We start from the raw sequence: 22,548 nt of genomic DNA on the forward strand, positions 1-22,548 counted from the left end.
GACAGACAGTGGGAATTATTCAGAGTGGCCCATAGAATGTGGCTGCTAAATGTTTAATGAATGAGGAGATGGACAAGTGAACAAAAATAGAATGGTGATGTTGAAAGGCCCTGAACTCTGCTTCTGTTTTCTGTTTTTGCTTAACAGCAATATACTTTTTGTTTTGTTTGGCTTATTTTTCTAAAAGCAAGATAAATGTTCAGTTTTAGAAAGACAGACCCACCTTTTCATATTAATGATTACTAGAGAAACACCTTTAGTGCCTTAGCCTACTACCTAATGACATTTTAATCTGTAGGAAATCCAAGAGAGTGCTTTAGAAAGTGTTTGCAATTGAAGACTCAGTGGTGCCGATTATGTGTTTAAAAAGAAGGAAGTGGATGTCAGGGGTATGTGAATTTCAATCTCCTATCATTGTAGTAATAGTGCCAGAATTCTGAAATGGTTCTTAAGATTTTTCTTTAAGATTTTTTTTTTAAGATTTTATTTATTATTTGACAGAGACACAGCAAGAGAGGGAACACAAGTGGGGAGTGGGCGAGGGAGAAGCAGCAGGTTTCCTGCTGAGCAGGGAGCCAGATGCGGGACTCCATCCCAGGACTCTGGGATCCTGACCCAAGCTGAAGGCTGATGCTTAAGGACTGGGCCACCCAGGCACCCCTTAAGATTTTTCTTATCTACTGATTGTCTTATTGCTAGTATATCATCAACAAAATAACGTTAGCCACATGTAATAAAAATGACTTCAAAGTATTCATCCTGAACTTATCCTTCAATCATAGAATAATAGAATAACAGAATATTAATATTCTAAAGGTTCTAGTACTAAGCAATAAAGGTCAGTGAGTTATTCTCACTCATTATTCCAGTGACTTATTCTTGCCAGTTAATTTTGTTCTGCCACATACCAAAAGAAGAGAAAAATAATTACATCTTCTTTTCCATTTCTGTTTTGCAGGGGAAGATGGTGAAAGGAATGGGAGGGGCTATGGATCTAGTGTCCAGTGCGAAGACCAAAGTGGTGGTCACCATGGAGCATTCTGCAAAGGTAACATGTGCTGCGTTTGGAAATTCCCAGTATGCCAAAATCCTGTATGTCCCGTCACGCATCCGTGGTTTTTGTTGTTTTCTCTGGCTCTTCCAAATTGATAGCATTTATATTTTAGAGAGAAAGGTTGCAAATAAACACAGTTATTTATTCTCATTCAGCTAAATGGTTCTTTAACTTTGAACAGAAGAAACAGTGGGGTATTCCTTAATTATTTGCATACACAATAAGAGTAAAAGCTATAATGTCTTCAAACTCAGTGAAAAGGTATCAGGGCAGATGTTACAATTCAGGTTTAAAGATGATTATAGTGGTTGCTCTCTGCATGCAAAATGAAAAACACAACAAAATGTGGCCTTTCAACAACAGTTATTTTCAAGTGGATAATATGGACTGTTACCAAGACTCTGAAGTGCCATTTTGGGAAGGGTGAAAATGGTGGACTGATGATAGCAGTGTCCTTATTCTGAAAAGTAAGGTACTTTTATTTTGATAAATCATTAAATATTTATTGAGTACTGATTATGTGTTAAGTACTTCTATTATTTGGAATGACAAACCACACTAAAGTCATGGATCTCATGGAGCTTACATTTGGTGGTGGTCAGGTAATGGTTGTGATGATGATGAGTGATGGTTCATCATGCTACAATAATGAGAGTTACCATTTATTGAGCTTACTGTGTATCGACAGTATACTAAGCACAATGTGTGTATTTGCATGTATAAGCCCATGAACCTGTTATAGGTGTTTTTTTATGGTTTCAAAACAGCTTCAGAGAAGTTAAGTTACTTGCATGAGGTCGTATAACTAGTGGAACTGAGATTAGAACTAGGTGTCCATGATTCCAAAGTTCAGTCTTCTAACTACAGAGCTGTCAGTAAAACTTTGCTCCTTATTCCCAACTCAGTGTTTTTGAACCAACTGAGCTTAATTGCCTTTCTGACCTGAATCCATGGGCTTCTGATGATTTGCAAAATTCATACTGGGTGGTGCTCTCTTCATTGTCTATGCTTTGTTCATTCTCCCTTATTTTTTATAATTCTTAGTTTTAACACAAAATCTACCTGTTCTCACCTTGAGACCTGCTAATTTTAATGGAAATGTTAGTTCAGTTGCCTTGCGTTTTGTTTTTGTTTTTGTTTTTGTTTTTGTTTGTCTTGTCTTTTTCTGAGAGACAGAGAGAGCATGAGCGGGGAGGGCAGAGGGGCTGAGAGAATCTCAAGCACTGGAGCCTGACACGGGGTTGATCTCAAGAGCTTGAGATCATGATCTGAGCTGAAATCGAGGGTCAGATGCTTGACCAACTGAGCCACCCAGACACCCGTTGCCCTGTTCTTATTTAGAGATGCAGCATCGTGGGAGAGCATAGAGCTGGAAGATTCGCATCTGTCTTGCTTCCCAAGAGGGAGTTCTGTTACAGAGTGATGTGTTCCATGAAATGGTTTTGTTGTGAAAACTGTAATAAATATGAAAATATCATGAATTGTTTTGTAAACAGTGGAAAGGAAGCAGAAGAGCATAAATATGGAACAATAGAAATGAAACCAATGCAGGTGACTTCTGAGAGATGCCTTGCAAAAGCATCCAGAATACTTCATTTCAGAGGCAAAAAGGATGCCAAGCATGCAAATCAAATCCAAATCTTTTCTGGAACATGATGTCTAATTTGGAGAAAACTCTCTGACTTCCTTTTTGTTGTTACTTCAATGTTGATGCATAGGCATTGAAGTCCAACTCATTTTAGATTATTTTTGTGCATTCGTTTTCAAAACATTAGACTTGTATTTAGCAAATTCTCTCCCCCCACCCCCGTTCTCTTTTTCCAAAGTCTTTTCTTTCATCTCAGCCAGAATTTCTGAAACAGGAAAAGAAATGATTCTTCAAACGTTTGATTAGAAATCCCTACTTAAAACTTTTTATGAAAGCAAAATATTTTCACTATTTTCTTCTTTCTAGGCAGTTTTTTGGTGTCTAGCTACCTTTTTTCTTAGGCTTCTTGATATGTCCTTCTTCTGCCCTCTAAAACTGGCAGGAAAACGAAGGAAAAGTAGTAACAGTTTGAGTCCTTATGAGGCACAACACCCTGTGCTTGGCATTGCATATACTGAATCTCATTAGCTTCTCAGTACCCCTCTTAAGACTGAGATGTGGGCAGGTTAAGAAACTTGTCCGGGTGTGTGAGAGAGCCGGGAGCTCCATTCAGCTTGGTCCAGCTTGTGTTCATAATAGCGTACAGGCTGCATCCTCACCAGAGCACACTCTGCACCAGTTTCATCCAGATCTGCCCTTTTCTGGAAGCTTCAGGTTTCAGAATGATCACTTTCCCTTTTTAAATTTCCCCTAAGGCTCTCCTTGCTTTGGTGAGACATTTACCTGCAAAAATAACTGTTCTTCTCGAGGCCTGGAATGCTCTTCCTCACAGACCTGCGTGGCCTGCTCCCCTCAGTTCACTCAGGTTTCTACTCAAAAGTATCAGAGAAGCTTTCCCCTAACTATCCCATAAAACAGAAGTCCCCCTGCCTCTTCTGATGGACCTTCACCGCCTTCTCCACCAGAATGTAAGTTCTGTGAAGGAAGGGCCTCTGTCCATTATAAGAGCTGAAGAGTATCATGTTTAATGCACATTAGAACTCAATAAATACTTGTTGAATTGGTTAATTCTTCAAATAATACTGAGACTTTGAACATGTAAGAGCACTTTTAACTTTTTCAAAGCCGTTTCACAACTCCTGCCTCCCTATCTCATCATTACAATAGTTCTGTGAGGAGGGTCCCCTGCAAAGGAAAACAAACCCAGTGCCACAGAGGTTGAAAATTCCTGTAAAAGTCAAGTACAGAATTAGGAGCAAAAACAAGCTGAGAATCCATGTATCCTGCCTTTGGGCCCCCATTTTTTTTCTAATAACCTTTTTTGTCTGGCAGGTACCATTACCACTAACAATATAAAAGAAAGTGCTTTGTTCTCAGTATTGTGTACTGGAAATATTTCCTAAGGGTATAACTTTCAGAGCACAAAAGCAGAGAAATTCAGTCATGGTTGTCATTTATTGGAAACAAGCAAAGCTCGGGTACCTATTTTAGAGAACATAAATGAAAGCCCTCTTTCTAAAGGAGGTTTAGATTTTATTTTACAGTAGGAGGTCTGGATTCTGAAAGGATGAAAAGAATCATAATTATATTGTTAGGATGTTGGGGATAAGTCTTTATGAATAAGGTTTTGATTACATCTAATCTGTATCTGATAACAAAATAGAAATCTTGAATGTGGTTTTACGTTAGAGAGGAATTATATGGAGAGGAATTATATAAAGTAAATGAGGTTTATTAGTCCTGTTTATTTTGGACCAAATGTGTTACCAAAGGCCAACAAATGTGAAAGATTTTTTTTTTTAATTATTTCCTGAGGAACATTCTTGGATTAATTTTCAGCAGCATTGAGAAGTATCCAAGGTAAATAAAGTATTTCTTTGTTGGAATAATTTATAATTAACACAGTTTCAGCTGGTTTAATTTTTTTTTTCATTTAAAGAAGCTTGTCAATATTTTATAGTTTGTTAATGAGACTATTTTGTGGCTAGGATCTGCTTAGGAAAAAAATATTTACCTTTAAAAAATAGAAATCCTTACATGGTTTTCCCTTTTTATTTCTCCATTCATGATGGAAATGCCTGCCAAGAAAAATTTTATAATGGAAAAGAAAAAAAGCAGAACACAGTCCAACAACCAATAAAGCTCTTTAAAATGTCTTATAGAAATTCAATTAAGCTAATAACTCTAAATTCTGAGGCTTTGAGCATCCACAGTTCTTAAAAGGAAAACTAGCTCACAGAGAAGCTTTCTGATGTCCAACAGCAATTCATGAATGGAAAGAGAAAGTCATTCCTGTTCATGCCTGGGCTGTGCCATTCTTAGGCTAGAGATCATAGGATGCAGTCTTTAGAGAGAAAATAAAAGGCTGTGATAAAGATTTTTGTGTTACATGTAAGAAAAATGGCCTTCTATTCTAAGATCTCAAAGCCCTGAAGACTGTTTTCAGGGAAATGCCTTGCTGTATGTACCATCTCATTTGGTTAGCCTTCCCCTTGAGAATGTGCCTGTAACCACAAACGGTTATTACATCCACATATAAAAACCATTTGTAATAGCAACGGTTCTCTACTTCAGAGCTAGCTGAGTCTTTCTGCTCAAGTCCTTTGTGGATTATTGGAATCCCTGCCAAATAGGTACGGTGTAAAGGCCAAAAATACCCAGGAGTATAAACTCAGTGTGAATAATAGCATCTTGTCCTTTACCCTGTATATCCTGATTTTCTTTAGTTAGCCAATTTCATGTTTCTTTTCTGTGTTTTCTTTTCAATCTTCATAGCGATTTGACAGTCCATGTGTTTTGTAATACCACATTCCCTGTGAGGTGTGTGTTTGTGTGTGTATGTTTATACATGCTTTTTCCCTTAATTTAAATATCGAGAACAGTGGGGAGAAGGAAAGGCAAGGGACAGTGACATTCAGGCTTCTTTTATATTTCGGCAAAAACACAGAGAGAGATCTGTCCTAGGTTTCACTGTGCCAGCAGACGAAGTATTGAATATTCTCTTGTCAAGTTCAGCTTATGTAGTGCCTCTTTTCAGTGCATTAATGCAGGCCTTGCAGTTTTAGGACTGAGTAGGCAGAAGAGGGGGACTAACCATAATTCACTCAGCTCCTCTCTTGACTTACAAATTTGTATGTTTCATACTGCAGTCTTGAGATGTCTTTGCTTCTCCCTTTGATCATACCTTTATGTATCTCCCCAAAGTCTTGTAAGCCCCATCACAGAAGTCTGCTAGCTGTGCTTCTCCTCGTGGGTTCAGAGATGTTGGGAATGTACAAGTACATATCTTGGGACGAGACAGCAGCCTCCGGTGGGCCTTAGATGCTCAGTCATGTGGTATTTTACAGCTCTAGCTCTGTTGGAGTTCCTTCAATCAGAATTACAATATTCACACCCCATGTCTTGAAGACTAGGGTCTTGAATGTGGGGTGATGGAGTCTGCGGTGGAGTGTGGTTCAGGTAGCATGAACGAAGGCCTTAAGACTCTGTCTCTTAAGGAGCAACCAACTTCTAGAATTTGCCATTTCTGTACTTGATCATTAGGGCTTTCCCAAGGAAGTTTCCTGAAAGAAGAAATACACTGCAGCCACATTTAAAAAGCACTTAACAGAAAAGATGGGCATAAAATGGCGTTTTATGTAAAGCAAAACCTTACTACATGCACACTCCATTGCCTCAGGTGAATAAAATGCTGCTATCAAATGCAAAAATCATTGTGTTGTGAAAAAGAGAGCTTGTTGTTTGGGATTAAGTTCATTGTGGTAACATAAAGCTTACCGTCATGGTAACAAGGGGGATTTATTATCATTTAACCAGAGTTGTTTGTTGCTAAAGAATTTAGGTGCAGTATTTCACACAATTATCTAAAGAATTAGAGATCACCATGAAGCAAGTAATTGAAAGTACTGGAGACACTAAATCATTTAAAAAGAAAATGGTGGCTTCCCAGGGCTTCCATGAAGCCTGTAAGTGACCAAGGGGGGGAAAAGAGAAAAACTGGAGAAGCAGGTGGAGAAAAGAGATTTAGCTCTTTGTCAAGGCTATGACGAAGTTAGCAAGTATAAGGGCATAGTGAAATCAGGAGCCCTCGAGGCTGGTCAAAGCATTTTAATGCTACACTTTGTATCCATTCCTCTGCCTTTTCTGGCATTTCTTCGTGAGGAAAGATAGAAAGAAGCAGAACGATAAGGAGGCACCAACCCCACTGACCCTAAATATTTGTGTGTGGTTCCGCTCCTCCTAGTTTACTGCACTTTCAGAACATTTTGTTTGATTGCTATAGTGATCAGGTAAGGCAGACAAGGCCATTGTAGAGGAAACCATAGCACAAAGAATTGAAGGGACCAAATGACCGTTCAAAGGCAGATGCAAGAGAAACATAAATGGGTCTTTGGACCCTTAAGACAGTGTTCTTTGCTACCGCACTATCCTGCATCTCTCTTTTAGGATTTATTTTTAAATGTTAAAAACTCAGCACTTGTTCCTCCTTTGTGAATCATTAATCTATGCAGCTGCCATTCCACATTGTAAGGCTCAGCCTGGCATGGTAGAACAGAGCACTAAAGTGGGAGTTAGTCCTGTTTTGGCTTCATAGCTAGCCTGTTGTTGAATATTGAAATTGTGACATTCTTTCATCTTTTTGTCTCTCATTTTCTCTTTTTCCTTGATCTGTGTTGTGTCTTGGAGCTAAATGTGAATGGAATCCTTTAGCAACATTGTTCTCCCTGCAAGAATGCACTTGGTGGCAGTTTCCTAGGTCAGCCATATGTGATTTTAGGAATTGTGGTTAGACCATTTTCTGCACAATTATATGTCTAACTTCATATTGGAACCTAAGAGCTCCTAAAGAATTCCCTGGTAGATAGTAGAAATGTAAATATGTTTTGTATAATAAACAATAGTAGCTAACGTTTATTGAGCACTTGTTAAGTGACAGATACTTAACATGAGATGAATCAGTTTTTTGCATCTCATTTTGCAATAACCCCATGGGGTAAGGCTGATGGGGAAACATAAGCCCAGGAACTTTGCATAGCCAGCATGGAGCAGAACCAGACTTACCCCCGGGTGCTTTAGTTCCAGTCCACACCCTTAACCATACACTGTACTGTTTATGCAGCAGATAGTCTATAAAAGGTCTCTCTACTGGGAGCACACAGTTAATTCTGTCAGTTGATATTCCTGATTCCTCCTAAAATGGAGTTGGTTGGTCATGAAAATCCAAGTCGTTTCTTTCACACCAGACGCAGATCTTGCTCAAATGAGAACAAGGTAAGAGCTCCCTGCAAAAACTGTTGTTCAGAGGCCCACAGATTGTTCACTTTGTTCCCAGGCAGGCCTTCAATTCATTGTGACATGCCTTATTTGAGTTATATTAAATGTAAGGAGACCTGACAACTGTACAAGCTTGAATATTCATCATTAATTTCAGCTCTTTAATTAAGTTTCTCTGACACGTGCAGACTTCCTTTGAAACTGGAAGGGAAAATAGAGCATTAAAAATGAAGTGAAAATGAGGTTTTTATTTCTACAGTTATGAATGTTCTTATACAGTAAGATCCAGAGCATATAACTTGTTATTAAAGGTGTAATGTCTATCCATTTTATATGTATTTCACACTCATTTTGATTAAATTAAAGTAATAGAGTGTATCTTTTTGAAATCCGTCTGGGATTCCCAGTAGATCTTCCATTTTCCTACCCATTCATTTATTCAAAAAAATACTGAATGCTTTTTATGCCACGCACTGAGTTAAGTACACTAAAACCTTTTAATTATTGGTGCATTGGTGAGTTGAAAGTTTATGAAGGAGCAAAATCTTCTTAATTAATCTTAGTTATCTGAAAGTCCTTGCCTAAGACTATATACTTGGTCTAACAGAAATCCTGAGAGAAAGATAAACTAGGGAGCAGGTACATATTTTAGTAGTAAAACAGTCAGATGGCTAAAGATGATGACATCATGTGGGGTGTTTTCAGATCCAAAAAGAAGCAATAGAAGCATTTTGCCTTTTTTTTTTTAATAGAAGATCTAGAATATGATAGGGTAGCCTTCAGCCTCAAGGGAAATACTAATTTAAGCTCCTGTTGCTTGATACTTGGAAAGGACCTTAATCATAATTGTAGTCAGATAGATCATCAGAGCTATTGTTTCAAGTGTGTTCCATACGTGTCCCAGAGGCCGCCTCCACACCTGGGATGTGGGGATGGGGGTTGGAGGATGGGAGATAAGGGGGGGAAACCTGCTTTCCACTATTTTCTTTTTTTTTTTTTTTTTGCGGGTATAGTTGACACATAGTGTTACCTTAGTTTCAGGTGTATAACACAGTGATTCAGCAAGTTTGTACATTATGCTGTGCTTAACCAGAGGTGTAGCTGCCATCTGTCCTGAGACACTGCTACATCGCTAGTACTGTTATCATTGACTATACTCCTTAGGCTGTGTCTTTTATTGCCACGACTTATTCATTCTGTAACTGGAAGCCAGTACCTCCCACTCCTCTTCACTGACTTTGCCCAACGCTTTACTTGCTTTCTACTTTTAGTCCCTTTTTATTTTATGTTTGAAGAAAGGGTACAGTAGCTAAAAGAAACTTTGAAAAAAATACGAATTTTAGCCAGCTCACACATTTTTACGAATGAGCAAAATGAGGCTCAGACAAACACCAGGAAAAGCAAATAGCCGTATGGGCATGTGAATATAAGCCTGGTGGACTACACTGCCTTGCCCGGCAGTGAACAGTTTGACACAGTCATTTAGGTAGAACCATGTACATTCTAACCACGGAGTTAACTACGAATTGTGACACAGCTCTATTGAAGAACTGCAGATGATGGAGGAGTTTGGGATTTTGTAAGAGAGTTAAGTCTTCAAGGGCTGTAATGAAAGGTTAGAGAGCGCCTGGGTGGCTCAGTGGGTTAAAGCCTCTGCCTTCAGCTCAGGTCATGAGCTCAGGGTCCTGGGATCGAGCCCCGCATCGGGCTCTCTGCTCAGCAGGGAGCCTGCTTTCTCCTCTCTCTCTGCCTGCCTCTCTGCCTACTTGTGATCTCTGTCTGTCAAATAAATAAATAAAATCTTAAAAAAAAAAAGTTAGTAGATACTGTCCAAAATGGATTAATCAAGAAATAAATAGCATGGGGGTGCCTGGGTGGCTCAGTCGGTTAGGCGGCTGCCTTCGGCTCAGGTCATGATCCCAGTGTCCTGGGATCGAGCCCCACTTCGGGGTCCCTACTTGGTGGGAAGCCTGCCTCTCCCTCTCCCACTCCTCCTGCTCCTCCTGCTTGTGTTCCCTCTCTCGTGGTGTCTCTGTCAAACAAATAAATAAAATCTTAAAGAAAAAAAAAAAAAGAAAGAGCATGGTAAAGACAATATTTAAAAATGAAGAGGTAACAGGAAAAATGTGTAGAGATAGGAAATGCTAAGAAAAATAACAATAAGTGGATTCCTGTTGAGAACAGGTCTAAAAGTAAGGGAGGGAGGCTAGGCAGTGCTGTTTTCACATATGTTTTACTTTTCTAGCAAACCAAATTAATTTTAAAAAGGGTATTAGACATTCGTGTTTTATGTGTGCTTCCTTTCCTTGGTGAATAATAGCTCGTGTTTGTCAAGGAGACCATTCCCTGAAAGAGAAAAAATAAGCAGGGCACGAGAAGTGAAATTTTTCATTATGGGATATGAATACTGAGACTTGAGAAGTCCAATTTGTGGCAAGGTGTTTCCCAACTAAATCATTTATGATTTTGGCTATTCATTTGGTATTCTTCCTAAATTATTTTAGAGACAGAAGCTGTCTTCAGAAAGAAAGCAGAAGTGTGACTGTGCAAACATTTTGGGAACAGCTTGTACCTAAGAGACAATTTCTCTGATGGTTCCTGTTTGTCCTTTGGTTATTCTCCTTCTAAACAAGAATTGGTCCCTAACTACTCTTTTTGATATTCCTTCTTTAAAACAGGGAAATGTACATAAAATCATGGAGAAATGTACATTGCCACTGACTGGAAAGCAATGTGTCAACCGCATCATTACTGAAAAGGTACGGTGTCTGTTTTTATTCCCACTAATGCCTGCCACCACTTTTTAAATTTATAAGCATTTTTAGAATTTTGTTTTGTTACCCTCTAAAACTGTTGTGTTGGTAGTCATAGGATTAATTTAATCCATGAGTAGACTGAATAGGATAATTCATCAATTTAATGTTTCTAAATGTAGAATTCTTAGCATGCTACTCTGGAAATACCCATATACAGACTTGAACTGCTGGCCTTGGTAACTTTGACAGTATGTATAACCAAAGGAAAGTTTTATTCATCCTTTTACTTGGACAATTAAGATGTCTAAGATGGATGATATATATAAAGTTAACAATATATTAATCATTCCTACCTTTCTTCTTTGCTTTCCCAAATCACAAGTGCAAATTGTTGGATTTCGTTTTGGGAAAGTCAGCCAAAATTGGGTTTTAATATTTGGGTTCAAATTGCAGTGGAAGTCCAACAGTGAGCCAAGAAATTTGTTCTCTGGTTCTTGCATGCTTTCAACTCTCTTTTATAAGGTGGACTTCAGAACACACCAGCCATGTTCGTGCTTCTCTTGATTTTCTTCTTAGATGGAAAATGTTGGCTAATGGCACAACTGGAAATGACTCAGATCTGAGAGCAGCCTCACCGACAGTTGTCTGTAGTCATTTTTCTGGCCCAGATATGAACCTAGAATGCTGGAATGACATAACTCTGCAGTGTGAGTTAGGAGGGCATCGTTTTGATTCAATAACTTGGCTAAAGCAAAAAACCCAAATTACCTGTGTCAGGGCTGGTTCGGGTGCTGTTCCTTTTGCCAAGAGCCGTAGGGATAGCATCCTGGCATTCGGCTGGTTTGCTGCCCCTCACTGAGGTGTGGTAAGAAGTGCCCTAAAGCAGCCCTGTGGGGGGGGGGTTCATAATATCTTACAGAGCCACATTTGAAAAGCATTCTGTTCTAAATGATGCCTTCCCCTAGGACTGTTTATGTGGAATTCCATAAAGATGACTTACAGAGAATAGAAGTTGGATGAAAGGGCAGAATATTTTATTTCACCATTTACTCCCTGAGTCTTACCACTTCTTGAGCCCCTCCCAAACTGTGGTGACAAGATTTACTGAAAAGAATCCATTACTTTGAAAAGAAGAAGAGAGTACGGGGAGAAGAGATGAGACAGAGTCCAGTTAGAGGGCTCCTGCAGTGATCTAGGCCAGAAATATCAGAGTTTTAAGCCACAGGACAGAAGGACAGATCTGAAAGACTCAGATGGACCCAACCTAGCGAGCTGACGAATTGGGTATGACTGCTGCAGCAGAGGGTCTTCCTAAGATTTCCTCATGAAGCCCATGCTGTGGGAGGAGACGGGGAGGAGCAGTGGGAGGTAGGAAGAGAATGGGTTCAGTTTGGACACACTCAGTTTGATTGTTCCTGAATATGTTAACATCTAGTGAGAGATCTTTTTTTTTTTTTTTTTTTTTTTTTTTAGATTTTATTTATTTATTTGAGAGAGAGAGAGAGAGCCCATGAGCAAGGGTGGGGGGGTTGCAGAGGGGTAAGCAAATTCCCCACTGAGCAGGGAGCCCGATGTGATGCCAGTGCTGGATCCCAGGACCCTGAGATCAGGATCTGAGCAGAAGACAGATGCTTAACCAACTGAGCCACCCAGGAACCCCTCCAGGCAGAGATTTCTGGTAAACAAATAGAGACGTGGATCTGGAGCTCAGAGGGGAAGTCAGTATTGGACTAAACCTGTGGACATCATTAGCATGTGGGGATAATTGGAGCCTGTACTGTAGATGATAGCAAAAAATGGGCAGAGGGAAAGGCAGCTGTGGAACCTCCGGGAAGGGAATGGTGCATGTTTACCCCTGTGCTCTAGATGCAGTATGTGCTCAATAAATCTTTGTTGAAGGAGTGAATTAGAACGCAGTGCCATTAAGGGCAATGAATGTGTTCAGCCCTGCCATGGCAGACATGGGACTAGAATTCCATTTTCAACTTCTAAGGAAAATTCCATTGGTTTGCCATTTGAAAGAGGCTTTGGAGATGTTTTGACCCTGATTTCCTAGTTTTGTACTGCTAGAATGAGATTGTGAAAGATGCTTTCCTTGACAGCATCTGGGCTATGATTAACTGCTTTATCTGTAATGGAGTCTCCCATTTTTTATCAAGGCTTTGTTTATACTTTATACTGCTAAATGGAATCTTCCTAAATATTTCAAAAGTAAATTTCCTTCATTTTAATAATAGATGCTTGGCTTCCTAGTATACGACCTTGAGAGCTAATTAGGGTTTGATAAAGGTGTTAAAAGTTTTTAAAAACAGTAAGTCAATTTGCCATAGATTTTATCTCCCTGATCACTGAAGCCTTATATTCATGATATCACAGTTATCTTCTCCTCAAATCCCTTTCCTGCCTATTCTTAATAACACAATCTGGAGGCTCCTTTTTAAAAAAATTTGTTCCATTTTGATAAATTTATAGCTGTTCATAATGCAAGGGAAAGAAAATCAGTGTGAATAATGCCCCAGACACGTTTTCTGCAAAACAAAAGGATCCATTTAAAAAAATTTTTAAGTTGTCATTTTGGAATTAAATAATCTAATGCAGCACACAGACATTCCTAAATGACCGTTTTCTGCCCTCTCAAAACATATATTTCTGCTGAAAAAAGGTTTCTTTAGGAACATTTTTTTGTGTAAACAAAAAGGATGTTTGGCAGAGTATTTCCTCCAAAATTTAAATCCTCTTTTCCAGTAAAATCAACCAAGTTTTCTGTGAATTTATCAAACAGAATGCAGGTATCACTCGTCCTCTTAATGTTTTGCTTATGGGGGAAAAAAATCAATTAACTGGAGATTAATAAGCATTTCAGGTCTTTGACTTGAGTTCACACACAAGTGACAATAAGTTAAGCTATTAAGAGGAAGGAATGTGCAGGTATGGTGCCCCTTCTGAGTCTTAGGCATGATTCCAGGTGCTCAGAGTATGTTTATTTTATTTGTCCTATATAGCAATCTTGGGAAGTGGGGTGTTTTGATATCCATGTGTACTTGCAAAGACAGGTTCACCAAAGACCACTTAGCTAGCACGTGGCAGAGCTGGACTTCCAGTACACCTCAAAAGCCAGGGTTTTCCTCTACATGTGGCTGTGTCTTCATATTAGTCTTCTAAGCAGGAGTGTATTTAAAATGGCAATTTACTGCTGTGAAATGTGTAAACCTGGCGATTCACAGACCTGTACCCCTGGGGATAAAAATACATTATATGTTTATTTAAATAAAAAAATTTAAAAAAATAAAATGGCAATTTAGAGTTTGATTTCAAGCTAGCTGAAAATCAAGATCAGCCTGCGAAAAACAGTTGAATGTAAGGTAAATCTGGAGGACGGACGGAAGAGATATGGGAAACATTAAGTCTGGGTAAAATGAAACTAGCCGTGGAAGCCTAGAGAGAGAGTAGTCCTGTTGCCCTGGAGGACAACTTGAAGACCTAGCGAGTGACAGTCAGAGGGAAGCAGTTGAGGGCTCCTACGGTTAGAGCTTCCCAGCCATAGTCTAATCTGTCACGAGCCAAGTGAGCCTCCTGACACAGAAAGCTTCCCTGCAGAGCCCCAGTGACCATCTCAGAAGAATGTTTTTTCCTGAGTGGGAGTTTATACTAAATGACTTCGTTGGTCCCTCCCACTCAGGTTGTCATATTGCATTATGACAACGGGTGCCCTGAATCAGATACGGCAGGTTGAATGTGCCTGCTGAGGTCACACTGTACCAATTGGTACTACCTGGTGTTACCAACCAGAATGTTGTAAAGGAATGTTTAGAGCGCTGGTTAGTCTTCCCGTGCTTGTCCCAAACACAAGCATCTTCATTTGAGGTGCATACCAGAGGGGGATTCTCATGCTGTCCTCTTGCACCTGTGTGTCTTCACAGGACTTAAAGGCAAAGTTTTAATACTTACCTGGGGGTCTTTCAGCATCAGCAGTACTACCCCTTTATAGTGACTCGTCAGGACTTCCAAGTGCCTGCCTTCTTTTATTTCCTGTAACTCTTTACGCAGCAGCGTTGACTAGCTTTCCCCGCCATCCTTGTGCATTCGCCTTCCACATTTCTCTTCTGTCCCCACTTTTCTTCATTCCTTTCTTTCTTCAAATCATCATCATTTTCTAATTGAAATTTTGACCAGAAGTGTTAGACCTAACTAAAAGAAGGTAGTTAAACAACAACAACAACAACTGGTTACAAAAGTGGCAAGTGCCATCAATAGTCAACACTCATTTATTTTCTGGCATCAACAATGTTCCACAGCTAATTGCCGATTAGGGAGCTGGCATTTATTCTCACCAAAATATAATCGTTAGAGTTGACATTTTCTCATTGCTGATTGTCAGAGTCTTTTGTCCTGGGTCTTGTCTCTCCTTTAAGAACTCGAGAGGTTATTTCTGTTTTGTGTTATAAAATTATTACTGTGATAGAAATTGTCATTGTCATTTTCTTTATTCTGACAGGCTGTATTTGATGTGGATAACAAAAAAGGACTGACTCTGATTGAACTCTGGGAAGGCCTGACCGTGGATGACATAAAAAAGAGCACTGGGTGTGATTTTGCAGTAAGTATTTCTGTGAACAAATCCAGCCACTTGTCCTATATCATGAGCTTGATTAATGGGTGTTTACAGGACATGAACCATTAATTTGTGATCATTTTTGGAGTTGACCTTTACAGAGAACAGGAGTGAAAAGGGAGAGTGCCTTCAGATGAGAGCAGGTGGGAGCAGGAGCAGGCTCTGACTCATGGCCAGCCAGCATTTGGCTCAGGAGTCAGAAGCAGGAGGGGGAGGAACCACCAGGGGCTGCTGGAAGCAGAAGGTGGAGTTTGAACTCTAAGCTACTTTCTATAAAGTCCCTTGCAATCCTTTGTTCTTGGTTACCTATCAGTGTGGCTAGACTAAATTAACTCTAAAATGTGAGCCACACAGGGAGAAATGATACTGCCTTGTTTTAGACCCAGCTGTGGCTTATGGCTCTCTCTTTGATTAACTTTGTTGCCTGATTATTCTATCCATGGACCGTATTAGAAGGATGAGCTCTGACACTGACTGATAGTCACAAAATAGGTGTATCCTGCATTTAAAGAAAAAAACCTAGTTCATAAAAACTAAGACTTACAAAGCACATATACATCAGGGGAGTATACATTTAAGAAACCCACAAATCTCTTTTTAAAACAAAGAGAACAGTACTATAATATAAATAATCACCCTTTAATGCCAGTGTTTGCTGATGAATCACCGATCACCTACCTAATGGGAGTTGAGAGGATGGCTCAGTCCACTGGAAGTGAATCAAAAGTAAAGGCGAAATGTCTCTGAAGAACTGAAAGAAAAGAATTTCCTTCTCACATACCTTTTTAAGAAGGGATTTACTAGTTAAAATGAAATATATTTATAACGGGAAGAAATTTGAAACTACCCATCCTAGAGAAAGTGATTTAACAAAACTTATTCGAGAAATCGTGCATAGATTTCATAGACTTCTTCTTGCTTGGCTGGTACCTATTAGTGCATAACAAATTCCTGTAAAAACAATTCTGCTGCATAATTCATTATCCACATATAATTGTTTTGGTACTGTATGAGGGTCTTTGTCTATTAACCTTTTTTGAATTTCCCTTTGGAAAAAAGAAGTCTGTCAGCAATACCTCGCACAAAAAGCACATCTTTAATTAGCTTTTCAATAACCTCAGGGGGGGAAATGAGATTTGTTCATACTTTAACTATTTGGAATTCCTTACCCCAGTGATAAAAGCAAACAATTTTACATATCAGCTCTTCTTTATGTTTTTTCCCTATGTGAATAAATTCACCTCTTCATCATCAGGTAACAATTTTGAGATCCACATCATGTTCAGTTCTTGGCTACAAAAGAGAATATGCAAAGAAAGGACCCTTATTGTTATTATTTTTTTTCATTCATGTGGATACGTCAGGATGAACAAGGTGGAGCTTTACTGTTTTTGCGCTTTTATTTTTTTTTTTAAGTGCAAGTTTCCATGTCTCAATGCACCGAAAAATACCTCTTGGTTTCCATTTTATTACCGTATCACCCCTCCTTCTCTTTTGACATGAGCCTGTGATCGATCTTGTTTCCTCCAAATTAGGGCGTTGAGATAAAAATGTTAATTAGTATGTTCCTGTTGTCCTGAAAATGACAATGTGTGGGAGCAGCTGAACTGTCTCAACAAAAGGACCCACTTTTGAGGATCTGATGATCAATGGCATCTCTTTAGACCCCGACAGATGAAATCACATATGATGATTGTTTTTCTGTAATGCTAGGGACTGGAATGCTCTAATTAATAACTTGTTCTCTTTAATAGCTGGGTTATCAATAAAATACATGTAATCATAAAAGCACATTGAGGATAACACTTCTTGATCATTCAGAAGGTGTTTCATGTCATACTTCAGAAGCTATTCCATGTGGTTATTACTGCATAGGTCGCATTTTCCTCTATATGTGAGTTTATGTCAGTCAGTCAAAATTTCTTCTTGAGGAAAGGCCCACTCAGTCTTCACTGTATATCTGGAGATAAGCATTCTAGAAGGGAATAGTTAGACAACTAGGTTGTTGCATAATTAAAAAGGGTAAAAACCTAGGTCAAAGTAATTTTGAAAATGTGTTGGCTAACATTTTCTCATATTAAAGCTGTGACCAGCTAATGAAAATGTTGGATTTCTGTATATCACTCTGTGTGTTACTGCCAGTTACTTGATGGGCCAAAGTAGAAATAAAAGGGGAAATCCCACCACCTAAATTGCATTATCTCCAAAGTCTCTCTTTCCACTGAATAGTTAATTCAAACAGTTTCTCATTTCTTTCTTTTCTAATGCATGCTTATGTTACATAAAATAGTTTTTTTTTTTCTTTACCATAAATGTCTATGGACCTTTTTTGAAAAAGAATATTTCCTTCTGTTTTTGTTTTTTAATTACAAATTTTTTTAAAAATTTGAGTCCATATTTGAACATCATGTGGTCAAATAAACTTCCAGAGGTCATTAGTCGTCCATGATTATTTATTAAACATCCAGTTATATCCCATATTGAGTTATGAAATGTGAATAAAATAGAACAAATCGGTATAGTTTCTACTCCCAAGGGCCTTGGTCTTATTGTCCAGGCAGGAATACACCTAAACCACCAGTGGCAAAAAATTAAATAAGAATACTGCTTATTTATATGTTTGCAGTGAAATCTGAAAGAAGGCAGCTGGTGATATTTTTTGCTAAGTTGAATAAATTTACACTCAGTATCTATTATGAACTGGCATTATACCAGAATTAAAGAGTATATACCATTGGGATGTCAGTGGACTGGGCAGACAAATTGTTGGCTTATCTTCTACACTTAAATCATATAATCTTGTGCCACCCTGTAGATCACCTTGGCAGATTAAATCTGCTTCGGCTTGCATGGGCTTAACATGTTGATAAGACTGTGAGAGAATAGGATGAAAAATGGTGGTTTAGTAGATGTTTTTCATTATAAAAATAGAGTCAGTCTGCGTAAAGTCAGTCTGCGTAAAGCTTCTTTTCTGTTTTCATAGAAGTCGGAGTCCACATTGAGGATATAAATAATAGAGCCCCAAACAGGGTCAATATGCCAAGGAAAATGATCAGATGTTTAGTTTATAAAATTAAGGTGTCCAGTTTCCTTTTAAAGGAAATGCTACAAAGCATCTATTGGATGTGATCCCCCCCCAAAAATAGTTTTATTTCATTAAATTATTTCTGCAGATGCTCTGTTGTTTTAAAAAAAGAAAATGGGTTGTTTGTGAGACACACTTTCGAAATACACAGAGCCCATATGTCTTTTATTCTTTTCAGTAGAGTTGAAGATCTATGCACATGTGGGCTGTGATTTTTGTCTATTTATTATATGTCTATTATTTTGTCTATTATTATGTATCTGTTCTTGGAACTGGCAAATCTGAATGAGCTGTCATTTATTTTAAGCTATATGTGAAGCCATACCGATCCTTTTTATTCTGATCATGTCATTCTTTTAGTAGAAAAATGGAAAAGGGGGCATTAACTCTTGACATTATGAAGAGTTAATACAGAAACAATTTATAAATGAACTAAAAATATTTAACCTCATCAAAGCCAAATAATTGCCTACTCCTTCTATTTTTAATACTGTCTTAACCTCTATTAAAACTTTCCTCTAGTTCTTTGAAGCTTAATCTTTGTTGCATTCGTTCATTAATTTAACAAAATATTAACTGTTTATTCTGAAGGCAAAATGCCAGCTAGGCCCGCTTCCATCAGTTCATTGTTGAGGGGCTCAAAGAATCATTAATATCCCCTCCTGTGCTTTCCGTGGACACTGTTACTTACTAGGACTCAATAGATATTTGCCAGATTGAATGACATCTGTACTGACATTGCACCTTGAAAAATCAGTCAAAATTAAGACAAACCACTTATGTTTTGTTTAGGTTTCTGCCACCAGCTCTCCCATTAAATGTAGACCTGTCCTCATTTTTCTCTGCTTCAAGGCTTCTAGAATGCATGTACTGTTCTGTACATTGAACATAATTATGGTCAATTTTTAATATTTGTTACCTCCTTTTTAAAAATAACTTGGAATCTTTTTACTGCCTTTATATCATTTCCATTCTGATTTTGAAATTTCTGACAAAAGTTGTCATTGATCATACTTATCTTCATTAGTATGTATCCAGTTAATCCAAAGACTATGTTGTCTCTTAACAAAATTATGAATTGACTGGGACTTATTTTGACTGTTTTGAGACTTGAGCCTTACTCTATGTCTCTGTTTTAAGTAGCCTCAAAGGTATCAGTCTCAGAGCTCAGTGATCCATTCAGTAGAGAGCTTGGTTATCTGAACGCTTTATTGTCTCTGTCTGCTCCTCTTCCACTCCCTTTCTTGTGAGTCTTAATGATCCTTAATTTAGGAGGTATAATGTGCAAGAAGGTTGAGAACTACTAAATACACAAAATGTGAACAGAAGGGTTGTCTGTCTTGTTGGTTTAGAATGGAAAATAATGAGGAAACTCTAGGTGATGTCCGTGGCAAGGCTGTATGTTACCAACATCATTCAAGTTTGGAGATGCTTATGCCGTGAGGTTTTTGGTTTTTTTTTTTAACAATTTGGTCATTTTTTTTCTCTTTCTTTTACCAGGTTTCACCAAAACTCATGCCAATGCAGCAGATCACAACTTGAAATGTGAAATAGATGTTTGTCCCAGACTGTGTGTTTTTCATTTTAATCACATAGGATTTCATTGAAAGGGTATCAGTAATCGTAATTGTGTGTCTCATGTAGTTTTTGACTAGTTTTCTTCAAGCATTTTCCACTGTACCTAGCCGTATAGACTTTGTTCTCTCAAGTGTGCTATGACATCTTAATGAAAGGCAAAAAAAAAAAATATATATATATATATATATATATATATATAAATGATTATCTTATTTGTTTTATAAGTGCCAAGAAGGCTTATCTTTAAAATAGGTGCTCACATTGGATTTATCTTTATCTTTTGTGGTAGGTACATTAAATTGTACCAGGATGGACCCTTAGGAAGACTTTCATTGATGTGCCTTTCCTCCTAAATCCTGACAGTTAGAGAAAATAATGAGGGAGAAAAATAACTCCACCCAGAGTATGCCCAAGGCAGCATATTGTACTAGTCCTGAATGATATGTGAATTTTGAATAGGAGAAATGCTGTCTTAATGATTATGTTTTTCTTTTGGCCTCCCCTGACTTTTCTTTTAGAGCCTCTGATTTTGTGATTGTATCTTGTTTCCCTAAAGCATCCCTTCTCCTCCCACACTTCTTACAACTAAATAGTTGCTCAGTTAGGCAAACAGGAACATCTCTGTATGGGAGAAGTAACTGGTTCATGGAAGAGACCAAGGGGTAGAGGGTTTATTGGTGCTGATGTCCCACCAAGAAGTTGCCTTTATAAACCAACCATCGGTGCTTTGCCAAAGACCAAGGTTTATTATGACAAGAGGGTTGTAAACCTAATTGATCTAGTCAACTTACTCATTTTAAAATAATGCAGTATTTCTGTGTATCCAGAGAGGTCCCTAAGAGGCTTTCTCTATGTTACTGAGGCCCAGTGGGCTACCCAAGACAACCTCTTCAGGCACAAGGGGCTGTGGGATAATTTATCATAAGTCCAGTCACAACAAAATTTAAATTTTTTCTTTCTTTTCAGGCTCTCTTACTTCTGTTCAGAAAAGTTTCTAAATATTGAATGCCTTTTTCTATAGAACACTGTTCTTTTTTCTGCCCAGGCTACATCCTTGAATAAAGTACTTCTATTTAGCTTTATCAAAATAGAGGAAATACTAATGAGCATCCAGGATTTGAAGAGCAGTGAACTTCTATTGTTAGAAAATAAACATGGGGGACTAGGTTTTGTAAGGAAGTTGTCCTCCTTACCACCCAGTTGCCTCAGGGGGTATACTAAGCATCCTGGGTATCAAATGGGAGAAAAGTCCAGGCTCCCTAAAGACGGGTCAGACAGCTGTCCTCCAGACAGAGGTAGGCACATAAACAGTGCAATATAATTATTGCTCTGGCACCAGATATAGGAATTTATGCATATGTGTAGGTGACAGTTATCATTTAAACTCACTTTTCTTCAGGTAGGACTATAATTGCGTGATGTATGGTATTGGAAGTGAGAGGCTTTTTTGGCCTCACTCTCTCTATCTAAAATAGTCTTAACTAACTGGCTGCAGGATTGAAAGCTTATTTTCCCAGTACTGACAGAAAGGACTCTTCTTGGAATTTGTGAGGTAGGAGAATAATACATATCTGTTAGAATTATAATTTGAAAAAATGTATGTTATTAATGGTTGCTATATTTGCAGACTTAGCTGCTTATCATTCCAGTCCATTACTTTAGGATAATGTGGTTCGAAGTGTGTTCCCAACTTTGAGTGGCAGAACCTATGTAGATGACTTTATATTCTTGATTAAAGAGTGCCATGGATATTAAACACATTAAGAAATAGCATAAATAATCGAAACTGTTGTAGATCGCTGTGATTGTCTTTTTTCTTGTTTGGGAATGGTGTGACCAGTTATGGGAATAATATACTAGAGACTGGTGGAAAGACCAACAATAAATACTTCACATACTTTACTGCTTCTAATCAAGTTGTCGCTTTTCTTTTTATCTTACCAAAGAACAGATACCGTCTTTCATGAAAGAACAAATGAAATGTTTACCTAAATGAATTTTGATTTTACTCCTTGTCAGAGCCAATCATTTATCTATAAAAATAGACTTTGTGTGTTAATATGTATTTTTTTGTTTTTATCTTACATTCTTTTAGGTTATACATACATTAAGTAGCTTCCCAGTGGTGCATGGAGTTTGCTTGGATTTTGAAGCAGTTCTAGTATAGTCTGCCCAGCATCTGTGTTATCCCTCTGGTTACGGACTCATCCCTGGCCAAGAGGTGGGGTGTGTGCCCAGATTATGCCTCTTTTGATAGCTCTCATTTGTCCACAGTTATACCCAGGGTGCACTTATGACCCAGGATATACCAGTAAGGTTATTTCTCCCATGTTTAAAAACAGGAGATGAAAGAGAAGCTGATTTTCTTATTGCTCTCTAGTGACTAAGCAATAAGAGTGTGACTGTGGAACCAACACCTCATGTCCCCCTTCTGTTTCTCTCTCTCTCTCTCTCTCTCTCTCTCTCTCTCACACACACACACACACACACACACACACACACACCCTACCACCTGAGGTGCAGTTAGAAAGAAGCTGACACACAAGCACAGTGAGTTGTAAGTAAGGAATATCCTAGAGGTATTTGCATTCTTGGTTCTCA

At 38.3% G+C, this 22,548-nt stretch overlaps 1 protein-coding gene across 2 annotated transcripts in view; it reads left to right on the forward strand.

Annotated features, from left to right (window-relative positions):
* Nucleotides 1-20,104, forward strand: part of OXCT1 (3-oxoacid CoA-transferase 1) — a gene marked incomplete at its 3' end in the record, with an annotated part of 125,471 nt that extends 105,367 nt beyond the window's left edge. Inside the window, exons 14-17 of one of the 2 annotated variants that reach the window (XM_080803960.1) lie at nucleotides 959-1,048; nucleotides 10,595-10,675; nucleotides 15,168-15,269; nucleotides 19,870-20,104. In XM_080803960.1, the coding sequence (XP_080660086.1) occupies nucleotides 959-1,048; nucleotides 10,595-10,675; nucleotides 15,168-15,269; nucleotides 19,870-19,911 (315 nt within the window). Of the gene's footprint in view, nucleotides 1-958; nucleotides 1,049-10,594; nucleotides 10,676-15,167; nucleotides 15,354-19,869 lie in introns of those variants that run through there. The other variant, XM_080803959.1, reaches the window with a different exon arrangement.
* Between the last annotated feature and the right edge of the window lie 2,444 nt (nucleotides 20,105-22,548).

Source organism: Martes martes (genome assembly GCF_963455335.1).
Source record: "Martes martes genome assembly, chromosome: 5".
NCBI lineage: Eukaryota > Metazoa > Chordata > Mammalia > Carnivora > Mustelidae > Martes > Martes martes.